The sequence below is a fragment of the Cariama cristata genome, unplaced genomic scaffold, assembly GCF_000690535.1.
Source record: "Cariama cristata isolate BGI_N322 unplaced genomic scaffold, ASM69053v1 scaffold15972, whole genome shotgun sequence".
Taxonomy (NCBI): domain Eukaryota; kingdom Metazoa; phylum Chordata; class Aves; order Cariamiformes; family Cariamidae; genus Cariama; species Cariama cristata.
In genome coordinates, this window is record NW_009605649.1 from 1 (window position 1) to 23,610 (window position 23,610).

Consider the following 23,610-nt stretch of genomic DNA (forward strand, 5'->3'; position numbering starts at 1 on the left):
AGTGTGGCCAGCAGGACCAGGGCAGGGATCGTCCCCCTGTACTCGGCACTGGTGAGGCCGCACCTGAAATCCTATGTTCAGTTTTGGGCTCCTCACTTCAAGAAAGCCCTTGAGGTGCTGGAGCGAGTCCAGAGAAGGGCAACGAAGGTGGTGAAGGGTCTGGAGCACAAGTCTGATGGGGAGCGGTGAGGGAGCTGGGGGGGTTTGGTCTGGAGAAGAGGAGGCTGAGGGGAGACCTGATCGCTCCCTACAACGACCTGACAGGAGGGTGTAGCCAGGTGGGGGTCGGTCTCTTCTCCCAAGTAACAAGCGATAGGACAAGAGGAAATGGCCTCAAGTCGCACCAGGGGAGGTTTAGATTGGATATTAGGAAGAATTTCTTCACCAAAAGGGTTGTCAAGCATTGGAACAGGCTGCCCAGGAAAGTGGTGGAGTCACCATCCCTGGAGGCATTTAAAGGATGTGTAGACGTGGTGCTTAGGGACATGGTTTAGTGGTGGACTTGGCAGTGCCACGATAACATTGGATTTGATGATCTTAAAGGTCTTTTCCAACCTCAATGATTCTACGATTATATTCTATGATTATAAGAATTCTTATGATAACACGAAATTCAGATTGGTCACTCACTTGTTAGTGTGGATTTGAAAATTTACACCAGCTTTTAAGTGACTATAGAGTTTCGCTCTCTTTCGTATGTTTTGAAAAACTAACTTTCCTTATTTACACTATTATATAAGTGCAATCTGCTGGATGTTTAACACTACTTGTTTCCCCTTAAAAAAAGAAAACTCACAGATGCATAGCCTTTAATCACCTTCTTGTCATTTTTTCAGTTGATATTTTTTTAATGATTCATTATTTAGAGTGATATTTATCTTACCACTACAATACTTAGTGATAAGAAAGTAAAGAAAGCATTTGAGGAAATACCAACATACACCTTTCCCACACTTATAATCCTACCAGCACATCCACTTCTAGCCAGTGGGAGAGACAGGACTCCAGGTTATCTGTATATTTGGTCTGACCCAGTATGTGGTTGATATGATGGCCTATTAGATGTTCTCATTGCATTAAATTAATACTTCCCTATTTCCTTATTTTTAGGTACCTCGTGCAAAGATGTCAAATGCATTGCCATTTGTCTTGCTCTTCCTATTTCCGATGCTGCTGTCAGGAGCTTGGTTTCCCAAAAGTTTACCCTGTGATGTTAAAGCCTCTGAAGGTACTGTAACAGTGGACTGCACCGATCGGCGTCTCATGGAAGTCCCCAGAGGGATCCCTGCAAACGCTACCAACCTTACCCTGAATATTAACCATATCCCCCATATCTATCCAACGTCCTTTGCTCGACTTGAAAACCTCGTTGAGATTGACTTCAGATGCAACTGTGTGCCTGTCAGAATGGGGCCCAAAGATCATGTGTGCACCAGGAGACCAAAGATTGAGAATGGCACTTTTGCTGCCCTGTCAAGATTGAAATCATTGTATTTGGATGCAAACCAGCTGTCGGAAATACCCCAGGGTCTTCCTGCTACTTTAAGGCTGCTGAGCCTGGAAGCGAACAGTATCTTTTCTATCCAAAAAAACAATTTCTCAGAGCTAGGAAACATAGAAGTATTGTATCTGGGACAGAACTGTTACTACCGTAATCCATGCAATGTTTCATTTGAAATTGAAAAAACAGCCTTTCTGGAGCTGAAAAAATTAACAATACTATCCCTGAAGTCTAACAACTTAACTCATATTCCACCCAATTTGTCATCTACTTTAAAGGAATTGTATATTTACAATAACATGATTCAAGTGATTCAAGAACATGATTTAAGTGCTCTTCATAACCTAGAAATTCTTGATCTAAGTGGTAATTGCCCACGTTGCTATAATGCCCCATATCCTTGTGTTCCCTGCCCCAAGAGCACAATTGAAATACATTCAAATGCTTTTTCTTCCTTAAAAAATTTAAGAATTTTACGACTTCACAGTAATTCTCTTCAGAGCATACCCAACAGCTGGTTTAAAAACATTAGGAATCTCAAAGAGCTTGACCTCTCCCAAAATTTCCTTGTAAAGGAGATTGGAGATGCTCAGTTTTTGAAATTTCTCCCCAGACTTGTAGTGCTTGATCTGTCCTTTAATTTTCAAGTGAAGATGTATTCTCCATCCTTGAATCTGTCTAAGACATTTTCTTCCCTCTCTAACCTGGAAACCCTGAGGCTCAGGGGTTATGTCTTTAAAGAACTGAAAGAAGAAAATCTAAACCCATTGCGCAGTCTTAGAAATCTAACAGTGTTGGATCTTGGGACTAATTTTATTAAAGTTGCTGACCTGAGAGTATTCAAGGAATTCCCAGCTCTTAAACTCATAGACCTCTCATTGAATAAAATTTCTCCTTCTTCAGGTGAAAGCAACTTTTATGGATTTTGCTCTAATCCTAGGATTTCAGCAGAGCAATACAACAGGCAAGTATTGCAAGACATACATTATTTCAGGTATGACGAGTATGGGCGAAGTTGCAGGTCCAAAGACAAAGAGGCTGCTTCCTACCGATCTGCAGTTAAGGAAGAGTGCCTGAACTACGGAGAAACTCTGGATTTAAGCAGAAACAACATATTTTTTATTAATCCCTTAGACTTCCGTGGTCTTAGTTTCCTGAGATGCCTCAACTTGTCAGGTAATGCAATAAGTCAAACTTTAAATGGAAGTGAATTCTCCCAGTTGTCTGGATTGAAATATCTGGATTTTTCTAACAATAGGATTGACTTGTTATACGCAACTGCTTTCAAAGAACTAAAACATTTAGAAATTCTAGATCTGAGCAATAACCAACATTATTTTCTGGCAGAAGGTGTTACTCACGTGCTTAATTTTATGAAAAACTTGGCCCATCTGAAGAAGCTGATGATGAATGAGAATGAGATTTCTACCTCTACTAGCACAGGAATGGAAAGTGAATCTCTTCAAATTTTAGAATTCAGAGGGAATCGTTTAGATGTTTTATGGATGGATGGGAATGCTAGATACTTGTCATTCTTCAAGAATCTGACCAGCCTGGAACAACTGGATATTTCCTTCAATTCACTCAGTTTTTTGCCTCAGGGTGTTTTTGAAGCTATGCCTGCAGAACTCAAGATCCTCAACTTAACCAATAACCAGATGAAAAGTTTCAACTGGGGAAGACTCCACTATCTGAAGAAATTAGTAACTCTGGACCTCAGCAATAACCTTCTGGCTACTGTTCCCCAAGAACTGTCCAATTGCTCTTCAACGCTCCAAGAACTGATGCTCCGAAACAATCGCATTCAACGGCTAACCAAACATTTTTTAAGAGGTGCTTTTAAATTGAAATACTTGGACCTCAGCTCAAACAAGATCCAAATAATTAAGAAATCTAGCTTCCCTGAAAATGTCATTAACAACCTGAGGATGCTGCTTTTGCATGGCAATCCTTTCAAGTGCAATTGTGATGCCGTGTGGTTTGTTTGGTGGATCAATCAGACTCAAGTGACTATTCCTCTTCTGGCCACAGATGTGACCTGTGCTGGCCCAGGGGCACATAAAGGAAAGAGCGTGGTTTTCTTGGATCTGTATACCTGTGAGCTTGATGCCTCGTATTTGATCCTGTATGCTCTATCAGCTTCAACTGTCCTAGGCTTTATGGTGTTCACAGTGATGAGCCATCTCTATTTTTGGGATGTGTGGTATAGTTACCATTACTGCACTGCCAAGTTGAAGGGCTATCGGCGTTTATCTTTACCAGATGCTTGCTACGATGCTTTTATTGCCTATGACAATGAAGATCCAGCTGTGAATGAGTGGGTGCTGACAGAACTGGTTGAAAGGCTGGAAGATCAAAAAGCCAGACAGTTCAATTTATGCTTGGAAGAAAGGGACTGGCTCCCAGGACAGCCAGTCTTTGACAACCTTTCCCAGAGCATTCAGCTGAGCAAAAAGACCATATTTGTGCTGACCAACAAGTATATTAAAAGTGGAAGCTTCAAGACAACATTTTACATGGCCCACCAGCGGCTTCTAGATGAAAAAATGGATGTCATTATCTTGATATTTCTTGAGAAGGTTTTGCAGAAGTCCCGGTACGTCCAGCTGAGGAAGAGGCTGTGCAGAAGTTCTGTCCTGGAATGGCCAACTAACCCTCGGTCTCAGCCCTACTTCTGGCAGTGCCTGAAAAATGCAATAGCTACGAGCAATACGCTGGCTTACAACAAACTACTCCAAGAAACTGTTTAGCTCTACCCTTCCCTGTAAATATTGTTTTGATACACGGTGAGCAAAAGGTCCTAAACTTCATTTGGAGAAACAGTCAAAGTGTGGAGGATAAATGTAATTGTGATATTGTACCCCAAAATGGAAGGCACAACTAGTCCCAGGTCACTTGTTTTGTTTTGCTATGACAAGATTGAACAGAGGTTTAGCTGACATGCACCTTGCTTGGCATCGATTGCTGCACAGTAAGAGAAGATGCACTACCCACTGGAAGTCGAAGAGAATCACCACTTCCAGCTTTCAGTTCACTGGAGGCCTCCAGCATCTCCTGTGGTTGGGTCAAGTGTAGGTGAGACACTTGCTCAGCTTACTCTAGTACACAGACTGCCAGGAGGAGTTTGGCTGTGCCTAAAGTTGCTGCTGTTCAGATCACTATTGGAGTAAATGTGATTTCAATAGAAAATTATAGTTTCTGTATTTCATGTATTTATGAAAAACAAGAAAAGCATTTGCCAACACAGTTGTCTCAGAAAATACTCTAAGCAAAGCTCATGCTTCAAGTTTAGGAGTTGGGGAAATGTAAGAATGATTTTTTTTTTTATCTCGGGCTTACAGCTGCTGAGCTTACTGCTTCTGTCTGAGTGGGCAACAGCCCTAATCGCTGGGGAAAGGGAGTTCTGGTGGGACTGCTGTCAGGGACTTGGCTGTGGCACCGGAGATCTCCCGCTGTCACATTGCCAAAAAGCTCATAAACCTGATGAGACTTTGAAGAACGTGTATGGGCTAAAATGGGAAGGTACGCGAGAAACAAACTCAGAAGAAGCGTTTGCAGGTTGTGGGTTGGAAGGAGGTACAAGATAAAGAGAGTTCTTGTGCACGGAGCTCCTGCGTAGGGGTGAGGAGGGGGAGCAGGACAGCAGATAGGCTGAAGGAGAGGCAGATGGAGAAAATCAAGTAAAATAAAGAGGCAGTGGGAAGAGACAAAGACAGGAAAGTAAAAAGAAAAACGATAAAGTGGAAGAGGTGAAAAGAACCGAGAAAAAAGGCAGCTAAATCAGGGCATGATAGAAGTTAGGAAGCATTTACTGCTAACTTCCAGGTAACCTCTGCAGTCTGCCTTTCACCTGCCTCCTGGGCTACTGGCTGAACTGGCTTCTCCCCGAGGACTCAGGGCTTCTCTCCAGTGTCGTGCCGTCAGCTTTAGGAGCTTGCCTTCCTCGTTTCCACCCAAGGTCCTGTGTTACAACCCCTTGGACATCATCTGGGATGGTGTGAGCAGGTCCAGCCAGGGCCGGGGCCTGAGGACGTGCTAAAGTGACTGACTCACCTCTGTGCCTGCCCAGACTTTCTTCAGAATAAAACACAGTAATTTGAAGTGTAAAACATGGAAGGCCAAGTCATACAAGGAAAGCATCCATCCCACTGTTTCTTTAGCCATGCCGTGGTGCTCCAGAGCAGCCTCAAGCCCTCCTTCATCAACTTGTTTCCCAGGCAGGCCCCTCTCCCACAGCGGCTGCTGGGGCACCACTAAAAACCTCCGCTGGGAACGATTCTAACTTTAGAGACATCCAGAAAAAGGGAAAAAACACTGCCCAGAATCAGAAGCACTTGGGCCTGTTCCTCGCTGCAGTTCACAGCACAGCCTCATCAAACTTTTGTAATGGCAGCCCAAACCTCCGTGCGCGGCTTGGGCGGGCTCGCTGCTCACCGCGGTGACCTCTGGTTCGGGAGGAGCGGCACACTCTCACCTTGCCGGCGCTCCTGTCCGCAGCGCAGTCTGGGCAGCTTCTCCCCTCTCTCTCAACCCCTTTTTTTTTTTTTCTGACGAGTCCCAGTGACAGCTCTGGCCGATGGGAAACCAACACTCCTAACTGCTTTGAACCTGCTTATTTCAGCCGCCTCCTGCGTTTCCTCACCTACCTGTTTTGCCTGCTTTTTTCTTTAAATAGCCCCTTTTTGATTTAATTGTAGGCAACCAGACAGACAAGAACACAAACAAGAAAACCAAGCTTCATATAATATCACAGATGACAAGGTTTTTTTCCTCCCAATTTGTCACAGCAGTTTTATTGATTAAATACAGAAGAGGAGGGCCTGGTTGAAAAAAATGGGAGTTTTGTGGTTATGTTTTAATAATATGTGTTTTAACAATGTATCTTTCCGATGTTTCTGTTTGTAAGCCTAAACAATCTGTATCTCTAAATAAGATAACATGAGCTGCTGACTCTCTTCAGACAGGAACGTCTGCTCCTCAGTTACTCCCACGCCATCTCCCTCTGCCTCCCCACACCATGTCTACCTGGAGCAGATCCTCTTGCTCAGCCTAGCTGACTAGGGCAGGGGCACAGGGTCACCTGGCCTTTCCGAGATCGAGGGGAAAAGTATTTTTTCCTCTTCCATTGAGAAGCATCCAAAGGATGGGTATGGTGTGAGTCGCCGAGAGAAGAGCCCGCAGCTGTTTTCATGTGACAAAACGCTTCCCGATACCTGCACCCTTGTCCTGCAAAAAACACAGCCAGAAGAAGGAGGAGGAATCAAGGAAGACTGAAACACAAAGTTATCTTTTTTTTTAGCTAAAGATGACAATTCCTGCCCCCCTCCTCACCCCATTTCTGTGTCCTGTGACACCCCTGGATAGTTACCGTGCTTCGGGGGGGAGGCACCAGCCCAATTAGCTGAGGCAGGCCTACATCCCGCTCGCTGAATGCTTCAGAGTATGCTGGAAGGGGGCCACATACTGTTCTGGACCATGTGGGCTTTGCAGACTGAAAATTACCTCTGTACTCGTAGAACAACTAGGTTTGGTGCTTTTTTTATGTAGTTTCATACATAAAAGCTAAGAGCATTTCATTGGGGGGCACAAACTCAATCTAAGTCTTTCTTGACCAGGAAAAACAATCTGAATTTAGATTAGTTAGGTTTTTAGCCAAGAAATACCTTAAATGGACACGCCCTCCATTCCTCCTAGAATCTTTTTTTATAATGGAGCACCACTGAAAAGGTAGGAGTTATTTGACAGATTCAAACCAATAATTTACTGCTTTAACTGTGTGAGGATTTTAACCTTGGAGCCTGCTTGGTGTAGCAGTGTCTGAATTTACAAAACACTGAAGAGTCCTGAGGTTTCTATACCTCAGGGTTTCATGATGGTATAGCCTGTGATCTGGTGTGAGGTCAATGAGGAGGAGGAGGTAAGGGCATTCAGCTAACCTAAATGTAGACATCTACAGCTGCATTAACCGGTCTATGTGTCATTCTCCCTTCAGAGGTGAGATGATGGAGACATTTATGAATATCACTTAACTCATCCTAATGCAGAGGTTTAAGATAGGTCAAAGTAATTGCAACCCAAAAGTAGGATTTCTCTCCACTAGCTGTAAAGAGTTCCCATGATGACCAGCTGAGATGTAGGTGTCTGCACTGTGGATACTTTCAGTTCGGTGAGGTGGCTGCTGCTCCAGGCTTACCTGTGCCGTCAGGGGCAAGTTGGTCTTGAATAACCATGTCATGTGGACACCAAAATACCTGAAGTACCATAAACACCAACTGTGATGCCCAAAGCTGTTCTTCATCAGTTGCTGTTTCCTTACAGAAATTGTACGAGACAATAACTAGCCTTAGTATTTAGTCTACATGGCCTGGAAAGACCACACATGGAAGAAGAAAAAAGAAGAGAAAAGAAGAGGAATATCGGTAAATTTATTGAATTTTTACAGTTCTTGTGGAATCGACAGAGAAATACGCTGTTTACATTGCTTTCATTGTTGTGGCACAAGAAGAATAATCAATGAAAACTAGCAAGAAATATCCTTACTTATAGCATAGGTTTATATGAATACAAAATGCTCTTTTGTCTCTTTGATCTCCCTATTTTTAAGAACTCACATATGAGGAATTTGCAGGTGTCTCCCTGTGAGAACAATTTATGTTATAAGGGACCTCTGGAGGTCAGAGCAGGTCTAATTTCAACACAGAATTAGCCTGCTTAGACCCTTGTTCTGTAATAAAGTTGGGGTGCTATTTAGCAAACATGATATCCTGTAAAGGAACTTCATAACAGCACCTTTAAAAAAAAAACCTCTGTGAAAATGAGGAGCCCTTGGTTTGTAGTAGATCGGGTTTTGGGGCCATAGGCCCTCCAAAACAGTGAACATATTTTTTGTCTTCTGAAAAAACCCTGCCTTTTCATTTTCTCAGTCTTGTCCTGAAAGTATCTGTCTGTACAAACAAGCCCTGTGATAGGCTGTTCATCTGAAATAATCAGCCACAGGCCAAATTTCTTCATTTACTCTGAACAAGATATTCAGGTCATTTAAGCTATAATTCTTCTCAGTTGCCTCTGGAGGATTTCAACTTCATTGAGTATATATGGAAGTTAGCCTTCTAATTTGGGAAGATAAATTGTGTGTCTGAATGCAAAAGACATACACATTAATCCACCATTATCTCCAGGAGTGTAAGTGGGGAAAATAAAGCACAGAGAAGTCAAAGCATTTCTACTAAGTCCATCTGCTGCTGCTGAAACTGAAAAGGGAACCTGGATATCCAACTTACAAAAGCAACCTGCATGCATTCCTTGGTTAATGAGCACTCAGAGGTTATTTATACATGGGATTATTTAATTAGAAAAATAGCTGAAATTGAGAATCAAATGTGTATACCTGGTGAGAAATTCTTCATTTGGGTGTGCACAGTATGAGACTGTAGGAAGCCCTACTGAGTTCTGTAAAACTGAGGTGTTTTTTTTGTTTTGGTGGGAGAGCATCTTTATTCAAGCTATACAGTCCTGAGCCAAAGAAGTGGTATCAGAATAGCCACTGATCTAAATCCATGGCCTCATCTCTCTGCACTTTGTTTTCCTTCCTTTATTGTTACCGAGACATACTGCTAATGGCAAAATTCTGAGCAAAAGCAGATCTAGGTAACTGAGCTGTTTTTTAAGAGAAACACCCACAAAAACAAAATCATCTTTACTGGTTTGAATCCAGAAACATTTGAGGAAATAAAGTTTCAGTCTTTTTCTAGTGATGGCATTATTAAATGACTGACAACAGATTTATATATTTACGGAAATGCTGGCAAGCTTGTAAAATGGAAAGTTTCTGCTTTTGGTTTCTAAATCTTTTTCTGAATATTTTCTTTCATTTTACAAGCTAAGTTCCAGTCTCACTGTCTTAGCTGTTGGGTTTATCTGTGTCATACTCTGTATATTAATATCTGCAACTCTGGCATCATATATTTTATCAATATTTTAATAAGATTCCACAAGAGTGAGACGTTCTGGAAGTATGTGTTGCTTAAAAACACACATACCAGTCTTGTATTTTCCTACAGATGTAGTACTTTTCAATTAGAGAGAGAAACCATCGATGGAACCTTCTTTGTGAATGTCTTCTTTTCCTGCCCTGATTATTTTATACTTTTGCTTTGCTAATTGAAGAACTCGAAATCTGCTTTTTAATTGACATCCCCCAGTGGCAAATTACTCTCGGTGTACAAGAACAAAGGAAAAATTCCTGAAACATAACACAAGAGAATTTTTACCTTATATTCTTGTTTTCTTGTTTGCAGATGATTCTTCCCCATCATTTATGCAGAATATTTGAGATCCACAAGTCTATATGGAAGAATATATTCATACAAGATTATGTTCTTGAACATTGCAGCTGAATGCTGCATTCTGTTCATAATAAAATCTCTTAACCTAATTACCTAATCACCATGGACTATGACTTATTTTCAGTTCTAGTATTACCCTAGGAGAAACTCAATCACTAAGCTGCATTCTCATTTATCTATCCTGAACTCCCATTTGTGATGGAAAAGCAAGAAGTTCCAAAGAAGAATTGTATTGACCCTTGCTCCTTTGGAAAAACAAATCTCAAAGCCTTTCCATAATTCCCTGTGGTTTCTCACCTCACATGTTCCTCTCAGATGTTCCACAGCATCACCGTGACAGAAGCTTTTGTGTCCTAAACCCCACCTCATACAGCAGTGGCATCAGCTCATCAAAATCCCAGAGGTGGAGTATTCATCTCTGAAAGCCAACCAGCAATTTGGTCTGCTGCAAGAAGAGGAAGGAGAAGTGATGTATAGCCTGTACTTAACTCTAGGAAACTTAGACACCAGTGTGGTGGAAAAGGAAGTAGCAGTTAGTGGCTGTAGCTTTCAGCCTTGTGATATCACTGGAATCACATTTTCTGTTGTTTCACCCTGTAATTCTACACGAGGCCCATTCTAGCATCCGGCATGAGAAAAGATGAAGTCCCTCATGTGGATGACCATCTTGGTTTTTGGTATTGATGTGCACCTCAGTTGGGTCTGGAAAGGGAGAGGGAAGGGTGAGGGTGGGTGGTAGGTGGGCATGTCAACGCTGCTCAGCAGTGGCTGGGAGAGGGACACGCTGCACCTTGAAGGGTAACTCTAAATTTTGTAAACATGTCCCAGGGTAAGTGATGCACATAAAGAATAAGCTATGACATGACTTGACTTGTTTAATACTTATCTCTCACACCATATATCCTGTTTTCTCGCTTGTTCCAATTAAGAAAAGGAATAATGTTACAAGCATGAGCAATGCTTCCTAATCCCATTCATAAGGACCAGGAACAATGTCTGTAAGATACTTCTCAGTCGTGGTTGCCACATGCATTTAAGGAGTAAATCAAAAAGACAACAGATTCCCTCTTAAAACTGCTCCTTCCCAGGCACTCTACTTCTGCTTCCCACGGGCTGGAGAATGAAACCCTGCTTTGAAGTGAGATCCAGCCAGAGAAAGTGCCTGGCAGAAAAGATAATCCTCTGGATTACATCCGTTTTGACTTTCCTCGAGACCGATGCGGCTGTACGTGTGCGTATGCGTGGGTTCTGAGGGGTGATGTGCACCCTCTGTGGCTCTAACCCGGGTCCCAGGGCACCCACCAGCAGAGAGGCAGCTCTGCAGGTGACGGAGAAAGAGGAGCAACCACCTCTGCAAAGAGGAGCTGTGGCAGAGCTCAGCTTTGCAGCAGCTAAGACCTTCTGAGCTCAGCTTTGAAGCAGCTAAGACCTTCTGAGGTCCTTTGATCAAAGACACTAATCCCACAGCAGTTTTATATATATATATATGTATGTATGTATGTATGTATGTATGTATGTATATATATACACATGTATATCCAAAAAACCTTCTACTTTAAAAAAAAAAAAGAGAATAATTTTTAATGTGATGGATCACAACAAGGATTCTTCAAACAATTCCATTTTCATTTCTTTTTGTCACCAGCATACCAAAATCAGTTAATAAATCTCACAGAAAGAATGTGCTTTACGTATTGAAAGGAAAAAAAAAACGAACTCAAGAAACAGAACTTTTAAGGCAAGCTAAATATATAACTGGCTCTAAAGAAAGAGGAACCTAAGAGCACAAAAGAAACATATTGTCTCAAAGTGGTATTCTGTTCTCAGGAACAAAAAAAAATTAACCAACAGTCCAAGTCTGGCACTGTTCTCAAATATTTTCCTATTGTCCTGGTTTCCATGACACTTATATTAATAATTTTACATTCAGTGAGTGACTTACTAATGTATATTGAGAAAGCAGTTGTTTCTCTTGGATAAGCCAGTTCTTTTCAAAACGAAAAAGAAAAGCTCTCCTTTTCTAGTCTCTCATGGCAAGGTGCTTTGAATCAGTGCAGGTGATACTATGCAGGGTCTGCTGTCACAGGACAAGGGGCAATGGTTTTAAACTAAAAGAGGGTAGATTTAGATTTGACATAAGGAAAAATTTTTTTACAATGAGGGTGGTGAAGCACTGGAACAGGTTGCCCAGAGAAGTGGTGGAAGTCCCATCCCTGGAGGCATTCAAGGTCAGGCTGGACGGGGCTCTGAGCAACCTTATTTAGTTGGAGATGTCCCTGCTCACCGCAGGGGGGTTGGACTAGGTGACCTCTAAAGGTCCCTTCCAGCCCAAATGATTCTATGATACTATACTATGAGTGGAGGAGCTGCAAGGGGAAAGGGCAGGTGCTCCACTTGCCCCCTCTCTGGGCAGCTGGCCCGCATGCCAAAACCAAGAGGGAGCAGCTCAGGGTGCCCAACCCCAAACCCTGCCCCAAGCAGCCTCCCCAGGGGGAGCCAGGCTGTCCCCAGGGAGTCCCAGGGGAGATCTCCTCCTCCTGTAGGATCCTGCACTGGGGGGCTAAAAAGGGGCAGTGTGAATGCCTCCACCTCTCGAACCCTCCAGTCTAGGCTGTCCTTTCCTCAGACAAGCTGCTGCAGAGTCCCAAGTGCTCTCTAAAATTGTTTCATTGGGAAAAATAAAGCTCACAGTTTTAGGCACCAGGCTCAACCATTTTCTCATACCTATCTACACAGGCTTTTCTGATTCTGCCCCAGGGCAGAGGGCTCAGCCAGGAGTTTAAAGGCCAACTTGGCACAACAGAGCCCAAGCTCTTTGGCAATCCTCCCAGCTAGTCCTCTTTGGCTGGAGGTAGGGTTGCTATTTCACTGAGCCTAAACTTGAGAAGGATGAGCACAGGCAGGGATTAACAGCTTAGGGAAATTCCACAGCCCCAAAGACCACCTGAATGAAAAATGAACTAATCAGGAGATCGTGAAAAGAGCACTTAATACCACATTGCCTTGTGAATTTATTATGTTCTTTCCCTCTCATTTCCAAATCTTTCCCTATGTGTCTTTAAATGTGATTTGTTGTGATTTGTTTTATACTGCGTAATGTGCAGGGGAAAAAAAAAGGAGTCTGAAATTATATTAATTCCTGTTCATAAATTCCTGATAACAAAGAATTTCTGATAACTTCTCTCTCCTTCTCCTTCTCCCTCTGTGCAGCAGAGCACAGTAGCTGTTGTGCCTTAGTAATATGATGCAGTTATTTTTCATGGACAGAGTTAGAAAATTTCTTGTAGTATAACTGAATGGAAAATGCATGTTGGCAGAATGAAACAATACAAACCGGAGCATGACTGGACTCTGAATTGGATATATTTCTGTTATTGAGGAAGAGTATTGTTGAGACAGTTGGTTCTTAGTGACTCCTCACATTCCTCTGCCTGCTGATTATAACATGCCTGCCCACCCATCAAACAGACATAATGATTTTACTTCTTATTTTTCTTAACGCTTTTTATTGATCTCCTCCCTTATCTCACTTTCACTTCCTGTTTTACGGCGGCTTTTTCTGCAGAGCAAATTGACTCCACAGTAATCTCAAATGTCTATATTCTGTCTAGTCATTATGTTTTGTCCTCATTTGAGATGACAAAATAGCTCATGCTAACTATCCAGTATGAGACATTTTATATGCATCCATATGCATATGCATTAAATGAAAGCATATCCAGGAAACAACTTCATTGTCATTTTACAGTGATGCAGAAGACACACGCCTGTATTGCACACCCAGGCAGAGTCCTTCATCTCACTGCAATAAAACCACTACATTAGTTGCCAGCATCTGTCATTTCTACACGTAAACAGTTAGCTCCTTCAGCATAAATCCAAATTTAATCTTTTTTTGTTAATTATGAAAGTGTTTTACGTTATTCTTAATTTGTGTAACTGTGTGTGACAGTGTTGTGTAGGAATAGCTATGCTAAAGAATTACATTATGTTTCAGGTTTGTTGCTGCATGTGATCTAGATGTTAATGTAAATAATTTTTGAATTATCAGTGTCGACAACTTCATAACGTTTTTTCATCACTGAAGCTTTTCCTTCAGGCTAATTCTTAATTTACTGGACAGGTTTTGAAGGCTTGCAATAGCTAATGCCAATGCTTCCTACATGTTTTATTCATGTGAAGGTGTTGCTTGCCTTCAAATCAATGACCAGAGTGCAATCTAACTTCACCTTGGTCACTTTACTACGACTATGAGCACACTGCTTCGTCTGTACTACAGGATGTGAAAAGTAGCATCAGCAAGTTTTGAGTTTAAGAGAGCCCTAGGAGAACTAGAGAAACAGTGCATCCTAAAACTATGACATTTTGAGAGTACTGAAGAGATTTCTCAAGAGAATTTTTAGCAATTTTGAGAACCTTCAGATTTTGATACTGGACTGGTACGTTAAGCCCAAAGAATCTCACCAGGAGAGGTCTTCAGCCTTTGTATAGATCAAATGCAATTTTCTCCAGTTTAAAAACAGTTAAAGGAACTGCATCTGAATGGCAATGATTACCGAAGACAGTACCCAGAGGCCTTCCACCTACTGTTACCCGGCTAAAGATCACGTCCAGCAGCACTGTCTCCATTACAACACTTTCTCAGCAGCACAAACTTGAAGGAAATCACTTGGGATTAGAATTGGTGCTTTAGTGACTCCTATGAAAAATCTCTTCCCACAGACTTTGGGGCTCTCCCACTCTCACCAACCTGTCCATGTTGTCACTGTCCCACAGTAACCTGACCTGGGTGCCATCCTGCCTACTCGTACCTCTACAGCACCTTGACCTGAGCCATAGTGCCTCAATGATACTTTGCCATTTGAACCTTGCTCTGAAAACCCTTCTGTTCAAATGCATCCGTAACAAAGCAGACTTCAATTCTGACTCCCAAAAATACCTGCTGTCTGCTACCTAACTACCAGAGCTGCGACTGCATCCCTTTTGCATCTGATTTCTTCAGGCGGGTGATAGTCCCCGGAGAGCTTGTACAGAGTTCATCTGCTCTGGAGGAGCAGGATTTATCTTTCAGTTACCAGAAGCAAATCTACTCCCTGTATCAAAATCTTTCTCAATACTGATCATTTCTAAAATCATTGCAGTTAGAAGAAGTTATTGAAGTCATTAGATGTTAAAGGATGTTTTCCAACAGCAAAACAAAGCACACATAAACTTCTGTTTACCCTTTAAAAAGTTAAATGCCCTTGATCTTGGTCCGAACTTTATTAGAAAAGCTGACATGTTTGTCTTCAAGGAATTTAATGGCATCATAGGTCTATCCCTGAAAGAAAATAAAATGTAGTAATGACACAGATCTATCCCTGAAAGAAAATAAAATGTTCCCACAAACAAAGGAAACCTTATTTTTCTTAACTATGTGAAAGGCAACTTGACAGATAACCTTTACAGCTGGAAGTAGAAAACTAAGTCACGTGCATCATTAACATGTTCTGATAGTGAAAAAGCACAAATGTACTATTCAGAAAATCAGCATTGTAAATCATATCATGAAGTCTTGAATTTGGGTCTAAAAAATTTTTTTTTCACTTGTGCAAATCAGTTTAAAGATCTTAAGGGTATAGCTTGTTTGAATTTGTCTTCAGCCATCCTTGGTAAGGCTTTCAATGACACTGAATTAATCTTTTCACTTTTAGTCTGTAATATTTACCTATCTCTTAACAAATTGAATTTCACCAGTTATTTTGCATTTAAAGTATTGTATAACCTTGAGGTATTAGACCTCAGATATAAGAAACAGTATTTTTTTGTGGCATCTTTGGAACAGAACTTCCTATTTATCGAAAACATTCCTGAGCAAAGGTTTTAAATTTAAACTTGAATGAGATTTCTCCATCAGTAACATCTGAGCTAAGAAGTTCTTCCCTTCGAAAATTAGGCTTCAGGGAGAACTATCTTGTTATTGTATGCAGAAATGGAGACATGTATTATATAGGATGGTTTAACCACCTCAAATATCTGACACTTTTTAACTTTCCTTATAATGGACTTCTATATATCCCTCTGATGGCATTTGAAAATCTGCCAAGGAGCTTAGGGGAATTTTATCTCAATGACAACTGAGTACACACTCTCATCTGGGCAAAACTTAGCTACTTTAAATCTACGAAGCTGCTCGATTGAAGTCAGAACCAATTACAGATGACTATACAGTTAAAGACTACTATACAATTACACACAACTGCTTCACACTCTGATTCTGAGACATAGCAAAATTGCTAAAATTTCTGTTGAGTTAACTAGTGGATTTGCAGTCCACTATATCAAGAGTTGATTTGTAGCCAACTGCAAGCCTTAAATAAGACAACATTCCTATTGGGAATTATATATGTTCCCTTAAATCAAAAGGGAACTGTTTTCATTACCTCTATTCAACCCAGAAAACCAAAATTCCTGTCTTGTAATTGTATCACCTGCATGAAGTCAGTCAGCCAAGGACACCCAAGAGGCGGTGGTGACCAACCAGGAAAACAGTGAGCTTTGATCTGGCCTGAAGGAAAGGGGGAGAAGTGGGTCCTTCTCTGCTCAGTGGGAAGGGTCTGGGAGCTGGGTATGGCCATGGTGAGCAGCTGGACACAGCACATCTGGGTAGCAGAAAGGCAGTATTTGCACCCACAAGAAACACTTGAAAGGTGCTGTGGCTGTGGCCATATGGCAGCTGCTGGAGGTGTCCCTGGCCAGGAGGGAGTTATTAAAACATTTTTAATTGACCACTCTCAATCCTATAGACTGCTATTAAAAAAAAACCCAACTCAGAAATGTCATAAATTTCCATTTTGTTGAAGTCTTATGGTGCCATTTTCAGACACGTGCCTGTTGGGCTGCTGTATGCAGCATAGCCACTGTAGTGATCTTACCTTGTTCCAGCATCTGCTTTAGAAGGAGAAGACTTATCTTTTGGAAGTGCCGTTTTGTCTCCATCAGTTGCAAAGGGACTCATGAAAAGGTCAAATGTAGACATCTTTGTTTTACCAAATGAATCCCACATCAGCGGTACACTTTATCTCTTACACAGGCACCTAAGGCTAACCGCCAAGCTTGTTCACAGCCCACAGTTGGCAAACCTCTCTAATGTAAATCTTCAACCAAGCCAACTACGCAGAGCCTTGCGGTGAGTGTCCCAAACACACGCAGCGTGTGTGCCATCCGACTAACACTTCTGGGGTGGGTCAGCCTCACTGCTCATGGGCTGATCGGCTATTGAGGTTTTTTTTTCAGGAAATCTGATGTTTCGCAGTGGTGTTGGAGCTGTTGCACAGTTGTGACATTCATGCTGTACACGTGTCCTACAGGTTTGGTTGCTTGCCCTGCACCACTTCATATGTGCATCTGAGACTGACTCGCTAGGGATAGCACACATCCAGAACACCCATAGGGCTATAGAAAATCTTTGGTGTCGGTATATTTAGAACTGAGGAGGCAAACCAAAGAGAACAAGCTTATCTGACTGAGAACCTTACTTCTTTCCAGTAGTGAGATCCCTTCCCTGCCTTCCCCACGCTGTGCTGGGACATGCCCGCGAACAGCAGTTCTCCGTTCCTGAGATCAGCCTTTCTGTGGTCGATTCCCTTCCGTTGTCTGCAAGTAGAGATGATGCTGGAAATAGCTCTTCAATCAGGCTAGATACCCTGTGGGTAAGAGTCTGTAGCAACGAGCTTGGGACAGTCATTGGGTCTGACGCAGAGCAGTTCTGCACGCAGTATTCCTCTTTAACAGTCACAGCTTGTTTAAATTCAGAATTATCTGTTCACCGTTGCAGACCAATCATGTGCCACTACACTTGTTTCCAATTTATCTTCCTTCTCCCCTCTCCAACACTACAAAATTGTAAAATAACTGGTTCCTGTTTCTTAGGTTTTGATTCCATCTTCCCTCTAAGTTTTCTTTCACTTCCCAATTCAGACAGTATCCAGTCACATACTCTCAAAAAACCAAACAAACTTGTCCCCTTATTTATTCTGCAGGTAGCTTGCTGCTGTCATGTTTTAATTAACGTATTTAGTTTGGGGCCCAGGACAGCTAGAGAAGGAGATTTTGACATTAACTTCTTGTCATCAGACATTTTGATATATTGGAGAAGATTTACTGAAGGCAGATTTTATATATTGTACAGTGATGTGGAAATCAAATTCTTGCACACGGTTTCCATGGACATGATGTTTACTGCAGGAACAGGGGATAGTTTTTCAGCCTACTCCAGTTAGTGAGGTTTCACCATTTTTGCAAGTAAGTGGCATACACATTTATTCCTCTTCAAACAAGTTGAAATATTTCATTTTTGGTTTAGATATTTTTTTTTAAAGATGTAGTGATCTTTTAAAGATACAAACAGAACAATTCTATTAAGGTTTAAAAATAATATTTTTTCCTTTGGCATTGAACAGACACGGTCAAAACCAGGAGGACCAGTATTCAATTTCCCATGCATTGCTGCTAACATTTCCATTCTTTTTTTGCAATGCCATGAGGGAACAATTCAAGTCACAGGAACAGAGACAGCAAAGGGCAGCAAAGCAGTGTGCAACATTAATCTAAACTGAATCCTAACGAAGTCAATGGTAATTTCTCCGTGACTACAATGGCTTGAATCAGGTCCTGAGGGGCAGCTTTATAAAGTAATGTAGGTGCCAGCATTTTTGTAAATCCCACTTGATACCTATCTGCATGTTTGGATAGCTGAATAGTAGCGAATTTCTGCACTATCAGATATCCTTATGTCTCAGACAAGGTCAGATGTGTCCGCTACTGCAGTCTGTGTTACACCTTGTTGAAGCTGCTGGCCATCACCACTTTATTTAAAGTGATTATGAGAAGTCATTAAACTCTTCCCTGAAAGTCAGCAGGTAAATAGTACTCTCCAACCACCCATCACTGATTGCTACAAGAAAGGCAAAGGCAACTCAGGAATTTCAAACTACTTGAAAACAGACGCTTTGCTGAGTGTAGTCCTCAGCATGATGCATGATGGGGAGAGGGAGAGCTGAGCGGTGTGAGATGGCTCCTAGGAGAAGCCCGCAAAGGCAGCAAGGGCAGCATTATGGGATAGGGAAGGAGCCAGCAAGAGTCTTTGCAGGTCCCGACCAAGAGGACACTTGTGCTGAGAAAAGGAAAATATCTACAGTGGCTGGGACCGTTGTTGTTGCGGCCAAGAAAACAAGACCTTGTCCATTCTTATGAATAAAAGCTTGTGGAACAATCAGAATAAGAAAATGCCTGACTCAAACACTAGGTTCTCCCTGGAGTACTCTACAAAACTTGAATTTCTGGGTAGTTGTTTGGATTAAGAGGAATTGCATACACTCTACCAATGTAGTGTCTAGTAAAGGGTTCATTTGTCCAGTCAGTTCCTTTTCCTGCTGTGGCTTCATCTGCAACACAGTTTTAGTACACTTCCTTCCTTTTTCTTTTCTGAATAACTCTGAAGATCAGTTGTTGCTATCTCCTTTGAGTCTTAATGTTCTTTATACAGTTATTCAGTCTAATTTCCAGATCTTTTCTGAAGCATTTGCTTTCAAGGTCATTTAGAAACTTGCCTTTGCTGTGTGTTCTCAACATGTGCATTTGAACAGGGGACACGTAGGCAGTCCCTGTTCTGAGAGCCACTCTGGTCTGTAGCATGGTCTTCGTGGAAGCTCCATGGCCATATACCGACTGCACAGGGGGAGAAAAGATTCGGGTATACACAACATCTGCACATCCCTGGATTCCCACTGTGAGGAAATCCAGAATTGCGGTCAGACAGGAAGGATCGCTGCCCTCCAGCAGGTCCCCAGACCTGGAGGGGGAAGGTACCTGATACACTATGGAGCATGCCTGCCCTTGGCTATAGTTAGGGACAGTCTGGGACACATATGGTCTAGATTATTGGTGATGAAAATTTGTTTAAGCTGCTGAAGGCCAGGCACTGCTTTGGTACTTGTTGACATCCTTTTCTTCAGACGGCCACCCTTGGTTGGCATCCTTCTTTGAATTAGAGTTGACTCACTTCTTGTACGGCATTGCCTCCTACTGTAATACAGTGGGAGCAGGTCAGTAGGTCCATTTTTGGATGATGTTTTACCCTGGCTGATTGGTATCTTTGTCTGTTTTTGTGGGGAGGACCAATCCTTAAGGCTTTTGTCTGTACTTGTAATTTAGAAGACTTGAGCTGACAGTATCATTTTAATATTCTGGTACAGTGCTTTTCTGGTTTGCCTTGCCTGCTTCATATCATTTTAACCTTTTTTTTTTTTTTTTTTGTAATGAAGTCAATGGCTGACAAAGGGATTTTGAATGAATGAGTCTGTGTTTGACAGGTAAGTTTGATTAACCCATTTGTGCAAGTTCCCATTCACCTCAACTGTTCAAGCAGAACCTTGGCATAAAACTTTGATGAGGTTCATGACTTTTGTTGGCATGCAATAGACCTTCGAGATGTTCCAGAGTGAATTGCACTGGCAGCTGTCAAATGCTTCCATAAGCCCAGATAAATTTCAGTCTCTAAATACTTTTTGAAATCTGCCTCTAATTGAACTAGGCTCCACAATTTCTGGACTTAAAACCCGCTGTCAGTTTTTTATGGGTTTAAAACCTACCCTATTGAAGGGCGTATGATGACTGCACGGGTTGGACCATCTTTTCAAGTTTCAACCCATAGCTCATGTCTGTGAAACCCAGGATCATCTATAAATTGCAGATGCATGGATCACATGAAATCACAAGCATTTCTCACTTTAGCCTGGCACATACCTTTCTCAACCCAAATGATGAGTATTTATTGGTGTAGAAAACAGAAGAAAGCTCAGAAATATTATTTAACGACTTCTTACATTGTAGTAGGATTTAATAAACTCAAGATAAAAATCTCCCACATTCCTTTTTATTTTCTGCTTGGCCAGATCACTGCTCCTGAGACACTCCTGTTGCCATAAACCTTCCCCTTGCACACTGAGCAAACACTGAAAAGCAATTCTTTACCCCATTTTCATCAAACCATAGCTTCTGTTCAAACCTGTGTGATGACATCAGCAACTTACAATACTTCTTAACAGTATGAGAATACTATCCTGTGCCCACAGAAATCAGGTAAGTGCTAACACTGTTGATGTACCCATACGCAGAAGAGGAAACTGAATCCTGGTCACCATTACTTGACTCTCCTATCAGCGCTGTTACTGACTTCAAACACCGAGCCTGGACAGAAGTAAGGAGAAGTGAATCTTTTTCTATCTTCACTAAACCAAGTAACAAACTTGCATCACCCAGAATGCCTTTTTGGCCAAAAACCCCAACTGCTCAAATAGCTAAGCTTGCCTTTCTACGTGAAATTTTGAATAGCTTCTTTTGTGTTAATGAATTTTTTAGGCATCTGTTTCACTTTTTTAGGAAAAAGAAAAGTGTACCATCTCACTCTTCACCATCCACATGGAGGTTGGGGTCACCAAGTGCTGCTTCCAGACCACCCCAAGAGGTATTTGCACAGAACAATGCTTCCTCCTTAAGCTAGGCCTGCAGCTGCTGCTGCTGGAAATAAAATGGAAATGCTACCACTTCACTACTTTCCTAAAATGCAGTCAAAGTGCACCAAGCAAATAGAAGCAAAGAGACCAAAACGTGACACTCCTGAAATTCTGGTTCCCTGATAGATTCAGAGAGGAGTCCAGCACAAAGATGGTCTATCCACCCCAGGCGATGTGCCTCGGTGCACAAGGTTTCTTTCATTCAAAATCTGAGATGACAGAGATGTATTTGGGAGTGAGAAGAGATTATTTTAGATCTCTCCACTGAATTCGGTGCTTACATCGCAGCTGCAGTTAAGTGCCCAAGAACTAGCTCTTGGATTTCACTCAGTATGCTGCTCCCTCTGAAATGTAAATTTATGCGTCTCAGTACTTTTAAGAATTTGAGCCCAAAGAGTGCTCCTTTAAATCACCTCTGAGATTCCTCTGCTTCAGGAGTGAGCCAGTAAAGTCGTGCACATATGCAACAAAGTCTTATGCCTGCGGCCACCAAATAATAGCCACAGTGACTAGCACTCTATAAGCTAATGCAGCCTTTTTGTGCTATGGGCACCCAATGCAGCAAAAGATGCGCTAAGGAGTAGGACCATGCAGCGAGTGACAAAACTATCCGCCTTTGCAGTGGTTTACGCTGCATCTTCTGAGCAGTTTACCAGAATACTCACCTCTGACAGGACCTCCCCCACTTTAGAGCTGACCTGTCTCTTCTCGCGACGAGTCGATGGAGGCTGATACCAGAGCCAGCGTGGCCAACGGGTCACCCTGGGCAGGTGACACTAAACCAGGGCCAGATACTGCTGGTGTTGCCGGGCCCAGATGGGGAGCTGTGCCAGCCACCTCTCTTATCCCCCCCTCTACCCTCCTTTCAAAACACTGCCTGGGGAAGGCCAGCACCCACAGCAGCCGCTCAAGGGATCTACATTTATTTTCCAACAGCGTGCTCAGTGACGCCAGGAATTCAAGACATTGGTGAGCCTGAGAGCGACCACGCCTACTGTGAATTTTACTGCTGGGTAAGTGGTATCAGCATCAGCCCTGAGGATATATTTAGAAAACCCTTCACCTTAGCAAGCAAGCGGTTGAGAACGACTTGTGCTTTGAGTCCTGAGCAAGCTTAGGTTAAGAAGTCACCCGGGTAATTCGGTGGTAGTAAAAAGAATAAGAATTGTTTGTGTGTGTGTTTTTAATGGCTAAATTAGACAGCTTTGTACTTAGATTGAATGCTGGTCCTCCATTTTTCTGACATTTATACATATATGTCACCTATCCTACAGACCGTTCTGTAAACAGATCACTTCTAGTCATCTCTTTTGATGAGATAAATGCACTTTTTTGCTAAATCTTAAAGGATCTTGAGTACAGATTATATTCTTCCACTAGTGCATTCTTGCTGTGTAAGTATCTAGAGCAACATTTCTATTAAAGCTTTTGCTTATTGCTCCTCTGGCTTCCTTTCTCTTGCTCTCCCCCTTCTGCCATTCATCCATATTAATTTTTTTCCCAACTTTTACTCTCAGCATCTGAAGATCTTAGGAGTGTAGGAGTTTATGTATTCCCATCCTTTTTCCTATGCTTTTTGAAATTAACTACAGAAGTTACTTTCTGTGTCTTTTCTGATAATTTTCACTTTAAAATTTGATCCTTGGAAGTTGCTTTAATAAATACATCTCTTATTCATTAATACTAAACCACCTCTGTTTTCAGAGTAAATCTAAAAAAAATACAGGTAACTGAAAAGTATAATATGATTCTAAAACCATGTAGGCGTATAATTTTTTTACATGAAGATATTTTAGCTGTGCTTACAAAGACTAATATTGTTTGAAATGCTACTCAGTTCACCTATCTGTTAATGGAAAGAGCTGCAGTTCATGTTCCAAAAAGCTCTAAACAAAGTTCAGTTCTCTGCCTCTTTAAGAAGACCAGAATCTTTGATTTTTGATGTTTTTGCTGAAGATGAGGTGTTATCCATTTTCAGTTAAGTCCATCACAGACTTTTTAAAATTCTGACTTCAGTATGGACAAACCCAAGGACTCAGAATGTATCATATTATTTCAGGGGTTTCTAACCATGGTGTGAACAATTACCACAGAGTAATTTCACTCTGTTTCCACTGAAGCAGGTAACACAATGTAGAAATCCCTCGGTGCATATAGTTCCAGAGCGTTTTGCACTTTCTTAAACAGGCTTTGGAGAAAGTCTTAACAA

At 41.8% G+C, this 23,610-nt stretch overlaps 1 protein-coding gene across 1 annotated transcript; it reads left to right on the forward strand.

Moving 5' to 3' along the window:
* The first annotated feature begins 1,115 nt into the window (after positions 1–1,115).
* Positions 1,116–9,935, forward strand: TLR7 (toll-like receptor 7). The gene is made up of 2 exons (XM_009696068.1): positions 1,116–4,287; positions 9,799–9,935. The coding sequence occupies exon 1, from the start codon at positions 1,126–1,128 to the stop codon at positions 4,249–4,251; it is 3,126 nt and encodes a 1,041-aa protein (XP_009694370.1). The 5' UTR covers positions 1,116–1,125; the 3' UTR covers positions 4,252–4,287; positions 9,799–9,935.
* The last annotated feature ends 13,675 nt before the right edge of the window (positions 9,936–23,610 follow it).

Coding starts and splice junctions, on each gene's coding strand:
- TLR7 (XM_009696068.1), top strand. CDS start 1,126: ATGTCAAATGCATTGCCATTTGTCTTGCTCTTCCTATTTCCGATGCTG.